Source organism: Thunnus thynnus, chromosome 2, assembly GCF_963924715.1.
Source record: "Thunnus thynnus chromosome 2, fThuThy2.1, whole genome shotgun sequence".
In the NCBI taxonomy this organism is placed as follows: Eukaryota; Metazoa; Chordata; class Actinopteri; order Scombriformes; family Scombridae; genus Thunnus; species Thunnus thynnus.
Window position 1 is genome coordinate 39,227,014 of NC_089518.1, and position 19,687 is coordinate 39,246,700.

Here is a 19,687-nt window from a genome sequence, read left to right on the forward strand (position 1 = left end):
TCTTTCCACAGTGTCTCTTCAGCATTAAACATCAAACACTGTGCTACATGAAAACACTTTATTCATCTTTCTGCAATAATTAACAAAGACACCAAAGAACAAATACAGACAAGTTGGTCTGAGATTAATATGAATTATGTCTTAAGCTGATTTATTCAGATAAAAAACATCTGTTTATATACATGTAACAAAAAAAATAAAGTGTTCATTTATCTGATGAGCAGTTTAATGATATTCCTGCTTGTTCAATATTTACTGTGATATTAATGAATTGGATGCTGCAGAGAAAAAAGTTTTAACATGTAAACATTTAATTTCACTGATATTACAAACATCATGTTCTTCTTCATATACAAAAGAAAACAAAAATAACATAATTTCCAACAAACCAGGGCAAAAGAAAAAATTTCAATACAGCATAAAGATAGTCTGCAGATGGAAAACATTTAGTCTGAAACTGCAGCTCATTGTTCCTTCTTATCTTAAAATACTGAACTTAACAAACCAAATCTCTACCATCTACTGCTGATTAGACCAAACTTTACACACTGAAACAGAAGATCCTGAATGAAACACATTAAACAATTAATAACAAAATATAAACAAAACAGCATCAAATGTCCAGAAACCTTTCATCACACAAATGAGGGTAAACTTCCTACATCATGAGAGAAAGCAGCAAAATAGCTTCTTCATTCATTCTACCTTGTTGAAAAATGCTAAAAGATCCTGTAACATCAGTGCTGTTACCATGGTTATTGCCAGCTTTTAAAAAAACGTTTAAGTTATTGAAACTGAATGATTATAGAAAAAGGAAACAGCTGAAACTTCTCTGCTGTTGTGACGTTTACATGAAACCAGTCGACTCATGAAATGCAACAGTCTGATGTGTCGTCTTCCTTCAGAAGTTCTATCAAGTCATTTACTTCTTTTTCATGTATTTTCTGCAGATTTTCCTTTTCACCCTTATTTTTCACTTTCTTTATTTCCTGTTCTTGTTTTTTCAGTAAGACGTTGATTTTCTTCAGGTTTTCACTCTTTTTGGTCAAATATTTAAATATGTTATAGATTTCACCTTGATGTTTTTCTTTCATTTGTTTTTCATTGTTGGCTTTTAGTGCTTTTAACAGGTCAAACTGCTGATCTTTGTCTTCCAGTTGTTTCTTATATTCTTGTATCTGAGCTGTAAGTTCCTTCATCTGTTTCTCTTTGAGTTCAGTTAACTTTTCAGCTTTCTTTCTGGCTTCATCTTCATGCTTCTTTGTTACATTCTCCAGTTTTTTCTTATATTTCTCCTCTAATTCTTTTCTCTCTTTCTCCTCTTGTTCTCTTCTGATTTGATCTTCTTCTTTTCTTTTCTTTTCATATTTTTCTCTTTCTTCCTCATATTCTTCTCGGAGCTTTTTTAATCGTCTCTGTTCTTCCTGTCGTCTCTCTTCATCTTCTCGATATCGTTTCTCCCACATTTCTTTTTGTTTCTTCTCCCAGGCCTCTCGTTCTTCTCTCATCTCTTCTCTGCTCTGCATCAGCTCTTTATCAAGGTTTTCTTTTTCCTCTGATTCTAACTTGATCTTTTCCTCCAAAGCTGCAAGTTTTTGTTCCCACTCCTGTCTTTGAATTTCTTCCTGGTTTTTCCTCTTCTTGTCTTCTTCTTCTCTCTCTTCCTGTTCTTTCTTTATCTCTTCACGTTCTTTCTGAATCTTTTCCTCCTTCTCCTGAAGTTGTTTCTCTCTCAGTTTTCTCTCCTGTTCAATTTCTGCTCTCTGCTGTTCTCTTCTGATTTGATCTTCTTTTCTTTTCTTTTCATATTCTTCTCTTTCTTCCTCATATTCTTCTTGGAGCTTTTTTAATCGTCTCTGTTCTTCCTGTCGTCTCTCTTCATCTTCTTGATATCGTTTCTCCCACATTTCTTTTTGTTTCTTCTCCCAGGCCTCTCGTTCTTCTCTCATCTCTTCTCTGTTCTGCATCAGCTCTTTATTATTTTTTTCTTTTTCTTCTAACTCTAACTTGATCTTTTCCTCCAAAGCAGCAAGTTTTTGTTCCCACTCCTGTCTTTGAATTTCTTCCTCTCTTTTCCTCTTCTTGTCTTCTTCTTCTCTCTCTTCCTGTTCTTTCTTTCTCTCTTCACATTCTTTCTGAATCTTTTCCTCCTTCTCCTGAAGTTGTTTCTCTCTCAGTTTTCTCTCCTGCTCAATTTCTGCTCTCTGCTGTTCTATTCGTCTTTTCATTGCCTCCATTTCTTCTTCATGTTTTTTTCCAAGTTCCTCCCTCTCTCTCTTCATCTCTTCTTCCTTCTCCTTCAGGATCTTCTCCACTTCCTTCTTTATTGCTGCCTCGGCCTCTTGCAGTATGTCATTGGTGAAGCAGCTGCCGCCATTTTTCTTCACCATGGAGTCAATCTTGTTTATCAGTTCACTGACTTGTGTGCGGTTTCCTTCATCACAGTTATTAAACACATGGTATCTTCCTCCACAGTCAGCAATCAGCTTCTTAAAGGAATCATCACATTTCTTCTCTATGTAATCGTCAATGGACTTCTTCTCACGCTTTAGTTTGTCTCCTCCAGTTAAAAGAATGATGGTGAATTTTTCTGAATTCTTCCCAAAGACTTTCTTGATGAGTTTTAATGTCTCCTTCTCTTTTTGTGTTAATCTGCCAATCTGTAACACCAACAGGAAGACATGTGGTCCTGGAGCCAGATGACTGATGCATTTCACCATCTCCTCATTAACCTCTTCATGGGACAAAGTGGAGTCAAACAGACCAGGAGTGTCGACCACAATGACAGGACGACCGTCTACTTCACTCTGTGCTTTCAGACACTGTTTGGTGACTGATGTTTGACTTGCTTCAGCTTTAAACTCTTTTCTTCCCAGAATGGTGTTTCCTGAAGAGCTCTTTCCACTGCCAGTCTTCCCCATCAGCACAATCCTGAGATTCTCTGAGCTCTGATTCTCATCATCACCTGTAACATCAGAACAACTGGAGTTACTTGACAATCAACAGCAAAAAAACAAGATCAAAGAAAGCTATTAAAAGTGTACTTACAGGTGACCATGATTTTTGTTTGAAGTTGTGTAAGTTCAGTCTGTAGCAAGCTGATCTTTTCAATCTGAGCATGGGCAAACGTATTTGTTGTATAGCAGCATGGTTTATCCTTGTTGGGTCTCATCTTCTCCACAGTATCCAACATCTCAGAGATCTGCTGCTTGTCCTTGATGTTGAGAACAACATATCTGCCTCCACAGCTCTGAATGAGCTCCTGGATGTCTCTGTTCTTTCCTACAAAGTCATCAACAGCTGGAGCTGTAGGATCTGTCTCCACAGTGAACAGAATCATGGTGAAGTCATTGACTGGAGAGCTGAATGTGTTCTGGATGGTCTTTAACTCTCCCTCGTCTTCATCAGTGAGGGGATCCACAGGTAGGACCAGGATGAAGGCATGGACGCCCTCAGGATCACAGAGTAAGATACACCTGAATGATTCCTCCATCACTGCCTCCTGAGGTTTTCCATACAAGGCAGGCAGCTCCACCAGGGAAACCCGACGTCCACACACCTCTCCCTGATGTTTAACACACTCTGATGAGTTGGAGACTGGATGAAGCTCTGTCTGACCTAAAATGGCCTTGACTGCTGAAGTCTTCCCTGCTCCTCTCCTCCCACACAGAACCAGGTTTAAAACTGGTTTAATGGTCTCTTCAGTGAAGGTGAGGAAGGTTCCTTTGTTTCGATGAACAATGTTCTCAATCTCCTCCATTAACTGTCTGTGGTCATCTTCAAACATGTTGTAATGTCTTCCTCCGCAGTCTTTAATCAGCTGATTCACATTGAAACTTGTTGCATTCTCCTTGTGTGTGATGATGACCATGGAGTGTTTAAAAGCATCTCGACCAAACAAACTCAGGATGAACTTCAGTCTTTGTTTGTCCTTTTCATTAAACTGAGAAGGCTTCACTAACAGCAGCAGAACATTTGGTCCGGGGGGGGAAAGATTTATGCACCTCATCACATCTCCTCTCACTGTCTGCTCAGACTGACTGAAGATGTCTGGAGTTTTTACTATAGTCAATGATTTTCCTCTCCACTCTCCACACGTGGCAACACATTGAATGAATCTTGTTTGGTTTTGGAAATGAAAACCTTGATCTTCAGTGATGAAGTTACTAAGTTTTTTCTTTTTGTCTTCACTTTTCCCCACCAGCACAATCCTCAGTGCAGAGACTGTAAAACAACAAGGAGATAAAACACATTATCACAGTTCAGAGTTGGTGACAACAGGTGAGTCAAATTCAGCCACTAGAACACAGCAGGTACTCAACCATGATGACAAAACAGCCTTACAGACAAATCTGAGAGGTAGATCTGGACAAAGGAAGTAAACAAGTCACATCTCTGTGGTGTTAAGTCACTTGAAAACACACGTATATCACTGTGATGTATTTCTTGTGCCAAGAAATCTGACCAGGAGATCCTGTAGAACCAATGAACCAAAGTCATCAATTATAGATGGATGTATATATATATATAAATAGGTCTGTATACTGTATGTTCATATGTTCTTATTGACGTATACATGTGTTTACATGTATGGATACATACTACAACCTTTGATATTTTATCAAATGTACATGTGTGTTTGTCTGTGCCTTTGCTGCACTGACTTAATTTAATATGCTGTTATATCTAGTGCATGATAATATTTCAGTGACTGCAGTTGTCCAGAGTGTCGGAGCTAGTACAAATATCCAGGGGGGGGCAAGAGGCTTACAGCGGCGGGGCACCAAATTACTGGCAAGTGTCAACATAGCTGTTCATAGTGAAAGTTAAATCAAATCACAAAAATAGTGCATTCTCTTCACTTTCCTAATAATCTAACAAAAAACACAATGAGAAATAAAGGCACGGACAAGCACGTTTTACCGAAATGTTTGACTGAAAACACACGTAATAATAACACATAACGAGGTTACAGCAAATGAATGTTGAATAAAAAGAACATTTTAGATTTGCATATACCAAATAATTACGCCAGTCAGTGGCCAGTATGAACAGGATAACAAGTGAACTTTAACGTAAGCCTGTGTAGGCCTAAATAACATTATAAATTCTCATTAGAACAGCTGTAGTCTGTGACTGGAGGTCCTTCCATTCGTCTCTCAGCTTCCTCGTTAGGTTCGTAAAATGTAAAAACGTACAGTGTTAGGCCACAGCGTTATAAGGTTAAATATTTACAATCAATTTTAGATTTTCAGTCATTTATAATGGATTTAAGTCATCGCTACAATTACACTGAAAAACATATGCTTTTATACAAGTGAGGGGGCACAGTGAATGAAGTGGGGGGGCACTGCCCCCTGGTGCCCCCTCGTGAAGCCGACTCAGCAGGGGTGTGTGATGAAAACACATTCTTTCAACATAAAACGAGCTTGTCAAAGGAACCAGAAAATAGTGAAAATAACAAAGTGGAGGCAGAGAGAGTTACAACAGCAGGGAGACGACAGGTACAGTAGCTCCTCTGCTGCTCACTCCTGCAGTGCTGAGGAGGAACCCTGGTACCCTGATAACACATCCCCCGAAAAACTCAAACTAAAACCCAACGCGCTTGATTCAGAGCTGGTAGGAGCAGGACTGTCTGGAATATTCTGTCACTTAGGATACAACTTTTCGTAGCCATTTCCTGTGCTACCTGGCTGTGCTCCTTTTTTCTACAGATGTGAGCCGTGTAGTTTCTGTTATTCTATTCATAATTATTTAGTCAGTTTTCCGAGTTTTCCAAAGTTGACTATTTTTGTCTATTTTAGCATCTGCCGTCCTTCTGTCCATGTTATTATATTCTGATAATCTTCATTCAGTGAATGTATATGATGTTTAGTTTGTCAGTTATTAAATATATAAGATATAAAATGAAGCTTTTTGTTTGTTTGTTTGTTTTTTCTTCTTAGTGGAAATAGTGAGTCATCTTCAGAGATTATAATACTGCTGACAATCTAGTACATGACTACAGGCGTGGGTTAGGGCTGAAAAGACCAAACTGTTCTCATGTATAGATTGTCCCTGCCTACCGCCTCTGCATTTGGGTCCACCTGCTCCACTCACCCACCCTGACAGTACAACTCGACCAGTAATGGACCCAGCAGAAATGGACCCGGTTCCTGTGTTCCAGCCTTTGATACACCCCAATGACTCTGATGGTGAGCAGATCATCAAATTTTTCAGGTCAGTCCATGAGGAGGACCCCATGCTGGCTAAAAGGTTGATGGCAAGCCACTAGGAGTATAGATCTCCATTTCTGTCGGCCCCAGTAGTCACCCAGCCTCCAAGCCAGCTGACCTCCTGACTGCTAGTGTTGACCATGCTAGCCTTCAGCCTGCACCCCGGATAGCTCACAACCAGCCAGCCCCCCAGTCACTAAGGGTTGGGGTTGTGAGTCTGCAGCCTACCAGCATTGCCATTCTGCTTCCACACCAGACATTCCTGCTCAAATGACTGTTTGAGTTTTTCTGCTTTCAAGCAGCTAAACATGCCAACAAAGATTCAGATAGCCAGCAGTCTGCTTCAGCCCCCACGCCGGACTGCCTACCACCAACCTGCTGGTCCCGATGAACATTACTCCTTGGGTCACCTTGCCACCTTACCTGTCCGGTCCAGGGCTGAGTCTCCGCTCCCCAGCGCCACAAAGACGCAACCTCCCATTCCTGCTGGCGTGCAGCAACCCTCCCTCCCTGCTGGCATGCCGCAACTCCCTGTTCCTGCTGGGCCGGCGCAGCTATCCCTTATTCGGGATAGCTGCGCCGGTCACTCACTGTCTTAACCACACCCTCGACCTTGTTCTGACTTATGGGATTGAAATTGAACACTTAATAATTTTTCCACAAAATCCTATTCTATCAGATCATTTTTTAATAACTTTTGAATTCCTATTACTGGATTATACACCATTAGACAAAAATGTCTTCACTAGATGTCTACCTGATAGTGTTGTAGCTAAATTTAAGGAAGCAATTCCATCAGTACTGAATTCAATGTCATGTCTCAATACTACAGAGGACTCTTATGTTAACTTTAGTTCCTCCCAAATTGATAATCTTGTTGATAGTGCTGCAGGCTCGTTAAGAAAAACACTCGACTCCATCGCCCCCTTAAAAAGGAAGATAATAAAACATAAGAGGTTAGCTCCATGGTATAACTCCCAAACCCGCAAATTAAAGCAAACATTGCGAAAATTGGAAAGGATTTGGCGTTCCAGCAAACTAGAAGAATCTCGCTTAATCTGGCAAGAGTCTTAAAACATATAGGAAGGTCCTCTAATGCCAGAGCTGCCTATTACTCAGCATAAAGTAAATAAAAACAGCCCTAGGTTCCTTTTCAGCACTTTGGCCAGGCTGACAAAGAGTCATAACTCTATTGATCCATGTATTCCTATAGCTCTCAGTAGTAACAATTTTATGAGCTTCTTTATTGATAAAATTCTAACTATTAGAGAGAAAATTAACCACCTCCTGCCCTCAACAGGCACCGTTCTCTCCCCAAACACAGGCACCTTAGAAACAGCAGTAAATCCTGACATATTTGGACTGTTTTTTTCTCTTGTCAACTTTTCTGAACTAACTTCAATGATTTGTTCAGCTAAATCATCAACCTGTCTCTTAGACCCCATCCCAACTAGGTTGCTTAAGGAAGCCTTACCCTAGCCTTGCCGCATTCGACACAATTGACCATCAAATCCTTTTGCAGAGACTGGAACATTCATTGGCATTAAAGGAACTGCATTAAGCTGGTTTAAGTCCTATTTATCAGACCGATTTCAGTTTGTACATGTTAATGATGAATCCTCCGTGAAGGAAAAAGTTAGACACGGAGTTCCACAAGGTTCTGTACTTGGACCAATTCTATTCACCTTATATATGCTTCCTTTAGGTAATATTATTAGGAAACACTCCATAAATTTTCGTTGTTATGCAGATGATACCCAATTATATTTATCAATGAAGCCAGATGAAACCAGTCAGTTAAACAAACTCCAAGCATGCCTTAAGGACATAAAGACCTGGATGACCTGCAATTTTCTACTACTAAACTCAGATAAAACTGAAGTTATTGTGCTTGGCCCTAAACACCTTAGAAACACATTATCTAATGATATAGCTACTCTGGATGGCATTACCCTGGCCTCCAGCACCACCGTAAGGAATCTAGGAGTTATCTTTGATCAGGATATGTTCTTTAACTTAAAATCAAATCTCAAGGACTGCCTTTTTTTCATTTACATAATATCGCAAAAATCAGGCACATCCTGTCCCAAAAAGATGCAGAAAAACTAGTTCACGCATTTGTTACTTCTAGGCTGGATTATTGCAATTCCTTATTATCAGGCTGCCCTAACAAGTCCCTAAAGACTCCCCAGCTGGTCCAGAATGCAGCTGCATGTGTTCTGACTAAAACTCGAAAAAGAGATCACATTTCTCCCATTTTAGCTTCACTACATTGGCTTCCTGTAAAATCTAGAATAGAATTTAAAATCCTTCTCCTAACTTACAAAGCCCTTAATGGTCAGGCACCATCATATCTTGAAGAGCTCATAGTACCGTATTATCCCACTAGAACACTGCGCTCCCAGTATGCAGGCTTACTGGTGGTTCCTACAGTCTTTAAAAGTAGAATGGGAGGCAGAGCCTTCAGCTATCAGGCTCCTCTTCTATGGAACCATCTTCCAGATTCGGTCCGGGGTGCAGACACCCTCTCTATGTTTAAGAGTAGGCTTAAAACTTTCCTTTTTGATAAAGCTTATAGTTAGGGCTGACCAGGCTCGCCTTGGATCAGCCCTTAGTTATGCTGCTATAGGCCTAGACTGCTGGGGGACTTCCCATGATGCACTGAGCTCCTCTCTCCTCCTCTCCATCTGTATACATTCATGTAACATCAATGCATGTCACTAACTTTGCTTCTTCCCTGGAGTTTTTTGTGCTTTCTCATCTGTCAGGAAATCCTGTGCTGCAGGCCGAGCCTTCGTGGTCCTTCACAGTCCTGTTGGCATCCTTCCCTGGCTATTGCTTCTTATTGTTATTGTTATGATTGTTGTTATTCTGCCCCCCCCTTCCCTCTTTCTTTCTCTCTCTCAACCCAACCGGTCAAAGCAGATGGCCGCCCACCAAGAGCCGGGGTCTGCTTGAGGTTTCTACCCATTAAAGGGGAGTTTTTCCTTACCGCTGTCACTGCTCATGGGGAAATTGTTGGGTCTCTGTAAATTAAAGAGTACGGTCTTGACCTGCTCTATGTGAAAAGTGCCCTGAGATGACTTTTGTTGTGATTTGGCGCTATATAAATAAAAATTGATTGATTGATTACATTTTTTAAATTCTGATAAACTGAGATGCTGGTCGTTGGCCCTGCTAGACACAGACATCAGTTTGATCATGTGACAGTAACTCTCAACAACTGTGTAATTTCACAAAGTTCGGCAGCCAAGAATCTTGGTGTTACGTTTGATCCTAGCCTCTCTTCTCATAAGCATATCAAAGAAATCACCAAGACTGCCTTCTTCCATTTACGTAACATAACTAATATTCAGTCTTCCTTGTCTGTGGCTGATGCAGAGACCCCATTACACACACTTGTTTCATCCAGACTTGATAACTGTAATATTCTGTTTTCAGTCCTGCCATGTGCAGGTCTACCAGTGAAAGTCTTCAGGTGATTCAAAATACTGCGGCAAGAAAATATCCTCATTACACCAATTCTAGCCTTCCTTCATTGGCTTCCTATCCATGTAAGATCAGACTTTAAGGTGCTTCTGATGACTTATAAAATCCTAAATGGGCCCCATCATCCCCGTCTGATCTCCTTAAACCTTATATTCCATCTCAAGCTCTCTACACTCAAAATACAGAGCTCCTGTGTGTCCCCAAAGTTAAAAAGAAGTCAGCAGGGCCTTTTCCTATCAGGCCTCCTTTCTCTGGAGTAATCTCCCTGCTGACATCAAACAGTCTGACTCTGTTGAGTAAGTAATCAGTGTCAGCTGATGGAAACAATCTTAAACAATCTTTCCAGTTTTTGTAGCTTTCAGTCAGTGTGTAGGTTCGTTCCCAGCTTTAGCCTCAGTAAATTGCAGAGAAACATCTTTGCATTGGGCAGGATCAGCTGATTTTTACAGTGTGTATAATGTCTGCACAATCATTGATTCATGATTTTGACACAAATTTGCTTCCCTCTGGTGAAAAGTGTTGACAGGTTTTTTGGAGACTTCTTCCAGACTGAGGGTCTAAAGATAGAGGATGTCATTTGTTGTACAGATCGCGAAGCTACTTGATGCAAACTTGTGATTTCTGTTCTTAGGCTAAATGACAAAAATTGACTTGACTACTTCATAAAGTTTCTGGCAAATGTGATGGTTTAACTAGTTGAATATTTCTTACTTTATTTGTGTAATATGTTTATTTATTTATATTTAAATTTAACCTTTATTTTACCCGACAAGATATTAAGAACAGTTTCTTATTTACAATGACGGTCTAGCAAGTGCCAGAGGACACTTGAAAGGGGGAAGGAGAGTAGAGAACAAAAAAATATATAAAATATTGTTGAAGAATTCTGATTCAGTTTGACTTACAATTAGGATGTTCGAGTTCAGGGCTGCTCCTGTTGCACTCCTGGACATTTAAATCATCATCATCTGTAAGAAAAAACAAAACAGAAAAACCCAGATTAATCATCAAACACCTATATATCTAAAATCCCTTTAGACTAATAAGTAATGTACTGTACAGGCTCATGACTAAACAGTAAACAGTGATGGTTGAGGTCTGCTCACCAACCCAAAACCTGTCGGGTTCAGATAAAGTTTGAGTTTCCAGGTTCAGGCTGTGTTGTTGTGTAAACCTTTAGGCTTAGTTCAGGTTCCAGTTTGGTTATTTTCAAAGGTTAATTATTAAGAAATGTCTGTCTTACTCTCTCTGACTGTGACAATCACCTCAGTCCATGAGTGTCATGTGTTGCAACAGATACACAATGATCAGAAGGAGAAAGACAACACTGTAGTTGGTGTGTTGTTGTGTTAGACTGAACTAAGTGTCAGTAATGAATGTAATAAAGCAAAAATACAGCTTCAGGTCTTAAGCAGGTTTGGCTTGGATGTTAAATTTGGCATCAGATAAGAGATCTGTCTGAATGTCATCTCACAATCAGAGTCGTCTGATAGTCGGGATAATGAGGTATTTATGTCAGGTTTTCCAGGGTTGTTACTGTTAGATTTGGTTTAAGAGTCAAACATCAACAACTCTGAGTTTACAGACTTGGTTACAACTGAGCAACTCAGAGTCAATGTTTCATTCAGATTTAGAATATTTGCAGCCTGTTTTATTTATCAAACTGCAAGTAGCCTAAGGAGTAAAAGATTTGGTGGAGTTGTTAACAACTCATAGACATGTGAAATGTGACCCCGACTACACACTGCTTTTTGTAAGACGTCAAAAGACAAAAAGGTTGGAAACCACTGGTTTCATCTTTAACAATGTGTTGTATTTTAAAAGCTTGTTATATTATCCATTGTGTCAAATCTTCATCTGAAAAGTAACTAAAGCTGTCAAATAAATGTAGTAGAGTAGAAAGTACAATATTTCCCTCTGAAATGTAGTGGAGTGGAAGTATAAAGTAAAGTACCTCAAAGCTGTACTTCAGTACAGTACTTGAGTAAATGTACTTAGTTACTTTCCATCACTGGGACTAATAAAGTCTGACTGAACTCACCAGATGCTGCAGTCGCCATAATCTACTCTGCTGGAAACATCAGAGACTGATTCAGCTGGAGGGGAGAGAAGAAGAAATAAAGCTCATTAAAGTGTTGAGGTGACATGAAGACGTGTGTCTGAGGACAAACATGTGGATACTTACTGGTGTCAGAGTTTGTGCTCTGTGTTCTCTTTGAGGAGTTCTGCTGAAGAAACGTAACAACATCACAATCATCTTGAGACGAGAATAAAAACATCAAGATACAGTTTGGGAAAGATGAGGTCATAATTAAACAAACCAGTGATTAAAACTGTGAATGAAATTAAATATATATTAATATGTATTGAATATTCAAATAACATAAAGAGCAACAAATTGTTTTTCACTCTTTAGCCAGTAAATATTTTACTGTATGTAATTTATGTATTTATGTATTTATTGGGACCATGTACAGTGTTAAACATACATGTTACCATTTCATGTACTGTAGAGTAGTTTATAGCTTATTTATATATTCTAATATATGTCTTTCTGTCTTTGTGAGGACATTTTGTTGGTCACTGTTTCAAAGAACAAAGACCAAAAGGTTCAAATGGTTAAAACTCAGTTTTAGTTTAGATTAGAGTTGGGTTTAGCTTCAGTTTAGGTTTGGACATTTAGTTGTTCTGGTTAAAGTTTGTTAGAGATCAGAGAATAAATGATGTAAATGAGTGTCCTGACAACTGTAGTGTGTGTGTGTGTGTGTGTGTGTGTGTGTGTGTGTGTGTGTGTGTGTTCCTAAAATAAAGGGTTTAATATAAAACATGTTTTAATTCTGATGAAACTGAACTCGGGAAAGACTTTAGTTTCCTTTTAAAAGTGATCAATCTAAATGTCCGTAAATGAAACTTTAATGAGTTTTTTTTAACCTGATTCTGTTTTAGACTCTGAAATGGCGGAATTACGGCCGACTGACACGATGCTCTGACTGCACTTCAAGTAAAAACAGGAAACCCTTTTTCAAGCTCGTCTGTCCGTCAGTTTAAAGTTAGTGAACAGAAAACTTTGCAGTTCAGTTAGTGATTAACTGTGATAAATTAATACAACAGTAAAATGATCTGAACAGAAACTCACCTGATGATGTTGAATTTTCAGTCATTGATGTCAGTTTGTGTCTTTTCTGCTTTTCTTTCCTCGGTGAAATTCTTGATGCAACATCAGTCAAGAATCGAAAGAGCGATTCAGTTCAAGACTGGTGTAGATGTATCGCAGAACACAGAACATTAATTACCGTCAGATGCTGACTGATCCTTTTAAAGAAGTTACCGCTGCTGTGCCATCACTCTGTCAGTTTAAAGACGCATTTATCGTTTCTGCTGCAGGTGTTAAATAAAGTCAAAGGAAAGAATCTGACACACAGCAGCTGTGAGCAACTAACAGAACACCAGTACTGATGTTTCTGCGAAGTCCCGGATACGAGCTAAAGGAAGTTGGTTTGTAAGTGTGGAGAGCTCTGTGTGTGTGCACGCATCTCTGCTAATTGAAGACACGCAATTTGAGGCTTTTGTGCTCTCTGCAGTTTTCATTGTGGGCCAATCTGTGTGCTGAAATGTGGAGAAAAGACTGAAACACTAGAAACAGCATCTTCACTGCCTGTAATACATCCATGGCCTGTATGCGTCTTGTCCTCCTCCTGTCGCTTCACATTAAGTTCCATTAAAACACCAGTGTTGAGGAGCAGAAATATGCGGGGCTCGGCTCAAAAACATCCGGGGCTGAAGCAGTGGCGGCCCCGGACCCAAAGCTTTGGCACTGCGCTCACAGCTGTTGTGTTCATAAACGAAATGCGCACTTTTTACCCTAAGTGTTGCAATATAGGGGCATTTGACGGGACACAGTGATTCGCGACTTACAGTATTAGTTAGTACATTATTAAAGTAGGTTATCATCATGATGGGCTTTTATCAGAACATGCAGAAAAACAGATTCCCATGAAATCTTGTTGACAGACTGAGAATTTTAATTTCGTTCATTTTTTTTCTTTATTTCTCATTAACTTTCTATCAGTGGATAATCTCTAAATGCTTTGTTGTATTTTCAGTTTCCTCTTTAGCTTCTTAAATGATGAAACATTTAATTTCATTAAAGTCAAAACGATGTAATTCAAAGGATTCAAAGGCTCTATTGTCATATGCAGAAATAAGTTATCAATGCAATGAAAGTGATGATTAGTTCACTATGTCTACCTGGTGCCCTCAATGACTCCATTTAACATATATACTAGAAACTATGTTTAATAAAGTATTTAAAAAATATTAGTAGCAAATATACACAGACACACACATCATACCCACCACTCACTGTACTGTAATGTTCTTTTTTCCAAAACACAACCAGACAGGTGAACCTGATAAAAGCAGCTGTGTGTCCACATTTTACATCAATGAGATATTAAACTGAAGTCAGTCTGACCACAAACCATCTTTAAAAAATATCAAGATTTATAACAGACTGGAGTTTCTTATGCATAGTCTATGTGAATGAGGTTAGTAACAGACTAACGTTAGCTAAACTGTGATAATAGCATAACTAAATGAACTCTGAGCTTGTTAGCTAACGTTATGTAACGTCATCTAAAGTGTTTGGTATGGTGACTCAGCAGACAGCAGGACACCAGACAATTATCACAGCAGAGATTGTTTCATTCATGATGATGAATTATTTTCTGATGATCAAGTTTGTTGTTTAAATTTTTGATAGCAAATGTATGTTGTTATTGCTTTTATAGCTAAGGGTTAATTAATAGCCTTCCAATGCACAATTAATAACCAGAGGTTTGTAAATGTGATATTCCCATAACATTGGTTATTATTATTATTATTATTATTATTATTATTATTTAAAGCAGCCTGGATCAAAATAAAAGGAAGAGAGAAGGAATGAAGAATACAGATAGTAACAACAGTATTTATTTATCCTAAACTCAATATTTTCAAGGGACACTTCACTTGCAACATTTTTTTTAGTTGCCATGATGAGTATTTTAAAGTATACCCATCATCATCATCATCATCATCCTTAGATAATATTTGGAGACCAACAGCGAATAAAATGTGCACATTTGGGAAAAATCAGTCAGTATTCTCTGAAGTGTGCTCTTTCATTCAGTAGAAGCATTTTTCATGGAAGGTCACATGTAGGTAGAAGAAACAGTAAAACTCTTGACTAAAAACAGAACAAATAAACATAAGTTTAATATGAGTATAAACACTCCAAACTGTGGTTAAATGAGGCTCCTTGAGCTGTGTTGTATGATGCTCATCTGTCATTCTGGTCCAGCAGCAGCAGCTCTGACTGTGTTGATGATATGTGGTTCATCAGAGAGGCTGGACGGCCGGAGCTTCATGGTCCACACCAGCATTCATTCAACCAACACACCTTGTCCCAAATATATCCTGATGACGGCACTAATTAAAATGTCCACTGTTTATATATAAGCTTCATCTGAGTGTGTGTGTATAAATATTTTAATAAGTATTAATAACCGCTCAAATGTTTGTATCTAGTTTTTATTATTTTGTACATTTGAGCACTGGGCTTATTTTCACCTTTGAACCCTTCAACTGTGTCAACAGCAGCAGTAATCCATGAAGTGTTTTATTGACATGTATGACAGTTTAATATCAAGTTTACATGTGAGAAGTTGTGTAATACATTATAAATAATAAAGCTTCCAAAGTGCAGTTTTCAGAGTTTTTGTTTTATTAAACAGAATAAAGTTGTTCACTCATCACGTCGTTTTGGGCTGCAGGTGTTTACAGAGAAAAAACTTTTAAAAAAGCCACTGTACACTATATACACACACACTAGTCCTAACTATTAAAAAACCAAGACAAAATAATAAAAGTATCTTCCATCTGTCTGTTTCCTCCTCATTTCCTCCTTCCACTCCTCCACAGTCTTTCCACCGGCCACTGCACAGTACGCCACACCATGGATGCGTGTGTGGCCAGTCTCCAATCTCTTGGGCTGGCCACACTTTTACTGCTGCACTGGCTGGCGGGTTTTGCCCCCAGGCAGGGGCTCCTGCCACCTTCGTCTTCCTGTAGGCTGTGGATCTTGGCACCTGCTGTGGTGCAGGACGGGGAGGAGGCTGAGCATCAGGGGCAGGAGCAGAAGTGAAGGGAGGATAGGGAGGAGGAGGAGGAGGCAGACCCTGAGATGAGGGTCCTGGCTGCTCCTTGACCCACCTGTACAAAGCACAGCCCTTTTGCTGGAGGGAGAGACTGGATGGCTGAGGACATCACTTTACGGGTGAGGGCAGCAGTGACCTCTGAGGCCTGATAAGTAACAGGTGGTGGGGAGGGAGGAATGATGGCCCCGGCAACTCCTACTGTTGTCCTTCCTCCAGGGCGGGGGCAGGTGGCGGGAGGGTGGCGGCTGCAGCTGGTGGTGGTGGTGAGGAGGAAGCTGGTGACTCCACAGGCTGGACCATGACGTGGGCTGCCGGAGGTGGCGTGGGGTGGTCGAGCTCCAGGGTCGCCTCCAGCAGCTCCTCATCTCCGGCCCCCTGCTGTGGTGATGCTGAGATAGCTTCAGGGGGTGGATGCGGCAGGAGCAAGAAAGGTCCCTGTACATGTGAGGCTTAAAGACAAATACAGTGTTTCAGTAACATGAAAAAATGTGACTGATGTGTTAATATTGAATGACAGGCGCAAGAACAGCCAAGCTGCATAAACACTACAGAAGTGCAGAAGGTTTTAAAGAGAGAAAGTGAGGATGAGACTAAATGATGACAACAGATTAGACTAGAAGCAGGCAGCAGCTAGAGGGGTTACGAAGGGAACTAGGGAGAGGAGGATGAAGGCAATGTTACTCTACAGATGTTTCTGTTAGCGACGTTCGGACAGGTGACTGGCAGCGAACACAAACTTACTCTGTCGGTTCCTGTCCTCTGATTACAAAAACATTTATAAAGCAAAAGTCAAATGAATTCAAGCCTTTCTGTTATTAACGATATGTGACATGAATAATACGTTACTTTTGGCTACTTACACTCCTCTGTCAATTACCGCCTTGACCAGCTCTTCATCCGAAGGCTCCTCAGACGATGTTGAGGGGAGAGCTGGTCTGAAGGAGGCTGCAATCACACGATCAGAGGGAATAAACAAAGAATATATACAGTGAACACAAAGTTTAACTCTGTATGTAATTTAAACTGGATGGACTTGAGCTTGCCTGGAAATGCAGGCTTAAGGGCCACCAGCTTCTTCACTGTGGCCTGAAATTCCACCACAGACAGAGAACGCTGCCCAGAGATGAAGGCCACAAGCGCAGAACCAAGAAAAGGTCATCCATCCAGTTACAACTACATTTTGCCAGCTTTAAAATAAAACACGTACTTTGATGCACTTCTGGCTGTCTGGCTCGCAGTTCATTGTCAGTCTCTGCTCCGGATGTAGTGGACGGCGTTCTCCATCTGCGTGTCAGGAGCTTGCACCTTCCTCTGGAGGTAGTTGACAAACTGGATTTTTTTTTATGGTTCTCAGACTCATACGGGCTATGCAGGGTCTCAAATTTGAAGTTCCTGAAGCCAACAAGGGCCTGTCCCTCCTGCTCGAGCTGGAGGGAGGTCACCCACGCCTCCTCGAACGCCTGATGGAACCTGACTGCCTCAGGGTACGCTGAGGAGTAGCGGGTGAAGGCGTCTTGTAAGTTCTAAAAACTGTCATGACTGACTGAGACCCTGTCCTCTCTTGCTCCTTTTGGTGGGAGGCGACCAGATTTACGCTGTAGCCCACATTGTTCTCCAGGAGCCAGTGGAAGGTCTAACCCTGGTACCGACCAAACAGGACCTTCCACCGGCTCAGAACAAAGGTGGCGTTGGCGGTATCGCCATCCTCAGAGGCGATGTGGGCCCAGGCCCTTCTCAGGCTTCTTTGCCCTCTGTGGTGTTTGGCCTCCAGCTGCCTGCCAAGGGCTGAGGGCTTGAGCATCTGGGGAAGCCTTCATGAGGAGGGTCCGAGGGCTTGAGCATCTGGGGAAGCCTTCATGAGGAGGGTCCGAGGGCTTGGGCGTCTGGTGAAGCCTTCAGGAGGAGGGTCCGAGGGCTTGGGCGTCTGGTGAAGTCTTCAGGAGGAGGGTCCGAGGGCTTGGGCGTCCGGGGAAGCCTTCAGGAGGAGGGTCCGAGGGCTTGGGCGTCCGGGGAAGCCTTCAGGAGGAGGGTCCGAGGGCTTGGGTGTCCGGGGAAGCCTTCAGGAGGAGGGGCCGAGGGCTTGGGCGTCCGGGGAAGCCTTCAGGAGGAGGGGCCGAGGACTTGGGCGTCCGGGGAAGCCTTCAGGAGGAGGGTCCGAGGACTTGGGCGTCCGGGGAAGCCTTCAGGAGGAGGGTCCCGTTAAGGTAGAACTTACATTCTCTGTTTTGACAGTAGAATCTATAATCTAACATGGCAACACAATTAGATTACAGTGTTCTGCTGCACTCATATCTTAACGCCATAACAACCAAACAGCAGTAACTTATTCCCACTGTAAACAAAATCTTTTGCCAAATTGAACATATGAGTGTGCAAGTAACACATTGACAACAATTATTTCACAGCTTACACAAATCAGTGGCGTTAACACAACAAATAAACATAAATAAGTCACTATTGGTTTTCTGAGTGTGCCATGTCGTCAGTGTCCAGGCACAGTCACCATTAGCGTGTAGTTTCTTTTCTTTTTTTTTGTCTTTGGTAAGTTTCATATTTAATTAAAAGAACACGCATCCTTCTCCTTCACAGCGGAGATAGAGAAGCATTGATTTTAGAGACTATTACTGATGATCCACTAGAGCAGAAGTTCCTTAAAGGACGCCTATTTTACCATTGAGTAAACTGAAAAACTGATATATTTTATGGATATTTCATATTATATTCAATGCATAACAATAATAGAACAGAGCAATTACAGTAACAACTGTAAAATGAAGCCAAAGAGAGAAGTCTGCTTTTCAGTTTCTTTTTGCCCAAACTGTTGTGTAGAAAAGCTTGTGTGCAGGTTTAATGTGTTACAGTGATGTAAAGATGTGAGGAGGAGCCGTCAGTGAGCTGGAAGATGCAACAGAAAGCAGAGAAACTGTGTCTGCTGTTACAGACCATCAGTGTTCAGCTGCTTTTTAACTCTGCAAACTTCACTTTGTTTGAAAGCTTTACTATATATATTTATATTTATATGCATTACCCAACTTCCCACATGTAAACATGACATTTAACTGCAATACTAATCAATAAAACACATGGATTACTTTTGCTGCAGTTGCACCAATCTGCCGCTGGGTGTCGCTGTCTGACCGCTCTGTAGGAGGCGTTCAGGGACGCTGCAATCCAGAGAACTGAAAGCAAAGAGGGGACACAGTGTTAATATGACAAAAAAAAAAAAAAAACTAAAATAAAACGATAAACTTTGATCATCTGTACTCATGTGTGTTGTGTTAGTGATCTGTGATAAAAAGCATCACTGTCTTCGTGTTATTTAGCTGGAAAAATCTCATTCTCTTGTTAAGAAAAAGCCACTACACCAAACTCAGTGATAATTTTGACACAAGTGAAAAGCATTCATTACAATTGGCTTCTGTTAATCAGAGTTGTAAGGAATAAGTTCGGCACAATTTCAATGTGAGTTTTCCTCTCTTTCTTCTTCCATTATTACTTTCAAGATTCCTGTCACACAAAACATATTTAACACTGTGTACAAAATACAATTTAAATATCACATCATACAAAAGACAAGTGACATTTATGTACAATTAGTCATAAAATACAATTACAATGGACTTAAACTCAACTTTGGCACAAATGTAGCCAGTCAGACTCCGATGGGGGGCAAATTTATCACAAATAATGCAAATTTTATTATGAACATTATTCGTGGTAAATAATAATTTACCACACAAATCTCACTGGAAGCTGAAGTCAGAAGTTGGCAGCTGTGTTTTACTA

General features: G+C 40.6%; 1 protein-coding gene across 4 annotated transcripts; it reads right to left on the reverse strand.

Annotated features, from left to right (window-relative positions):
- Positions 1 to 35: 35 nt before the first annotated feature.
- Positions 36 to 13,376, reverse strand: LOC137170565 (GTPase IMAP family member 8-like). Of its 4 annotated transcripts, XM_067574049.1 has the most exons (7): positions 12,841 to 13,375; positions 11,890 to 11,932; positions 11,746 to 11,800; positions 10,610 to 10,672; positions 4,144 to 4,224; positions 3,049 to 4,089; positions 37 to 2,965 (listed from the first exon to the last, which is right to left on the reverse strand). In XM_067574049.1, the coding sequence occupies exons 3-7, from the start codon at positions 11,762 to 11,764 to the stop codon at positions 867 to 869; spliced, it is 3,303 nt and encodes a 1,100-aa protein (XP_067430150.1). In that variant the 5' UTR covers positions 11,765 to 11,800; positions 11,890 to 11,932; positions 12,841 to 13,375; the 3' UTR covers positions 37 to 866. The 4 variants fall into 4 exon arrangements, with proteins under 4 accessions (XP_067430132.1, XP_067430125.1, XP_067430140.1 ...); XM_067574031.1 differs by having other exon boundaries at positions 36 to 2,965; positions 3,049 to 4,224; positions 11,890 to 11,929; positions 12,841 to 13,376; XM_067574024.1 differs by having other exon boundaries at positions 36 to 2,965; positions 3,049 to 4,224; positions 12,841 to 13,376.
- Between the last annotated feature and the right edge of the window lie 6,311 nt (positions 13,377 to 19,687).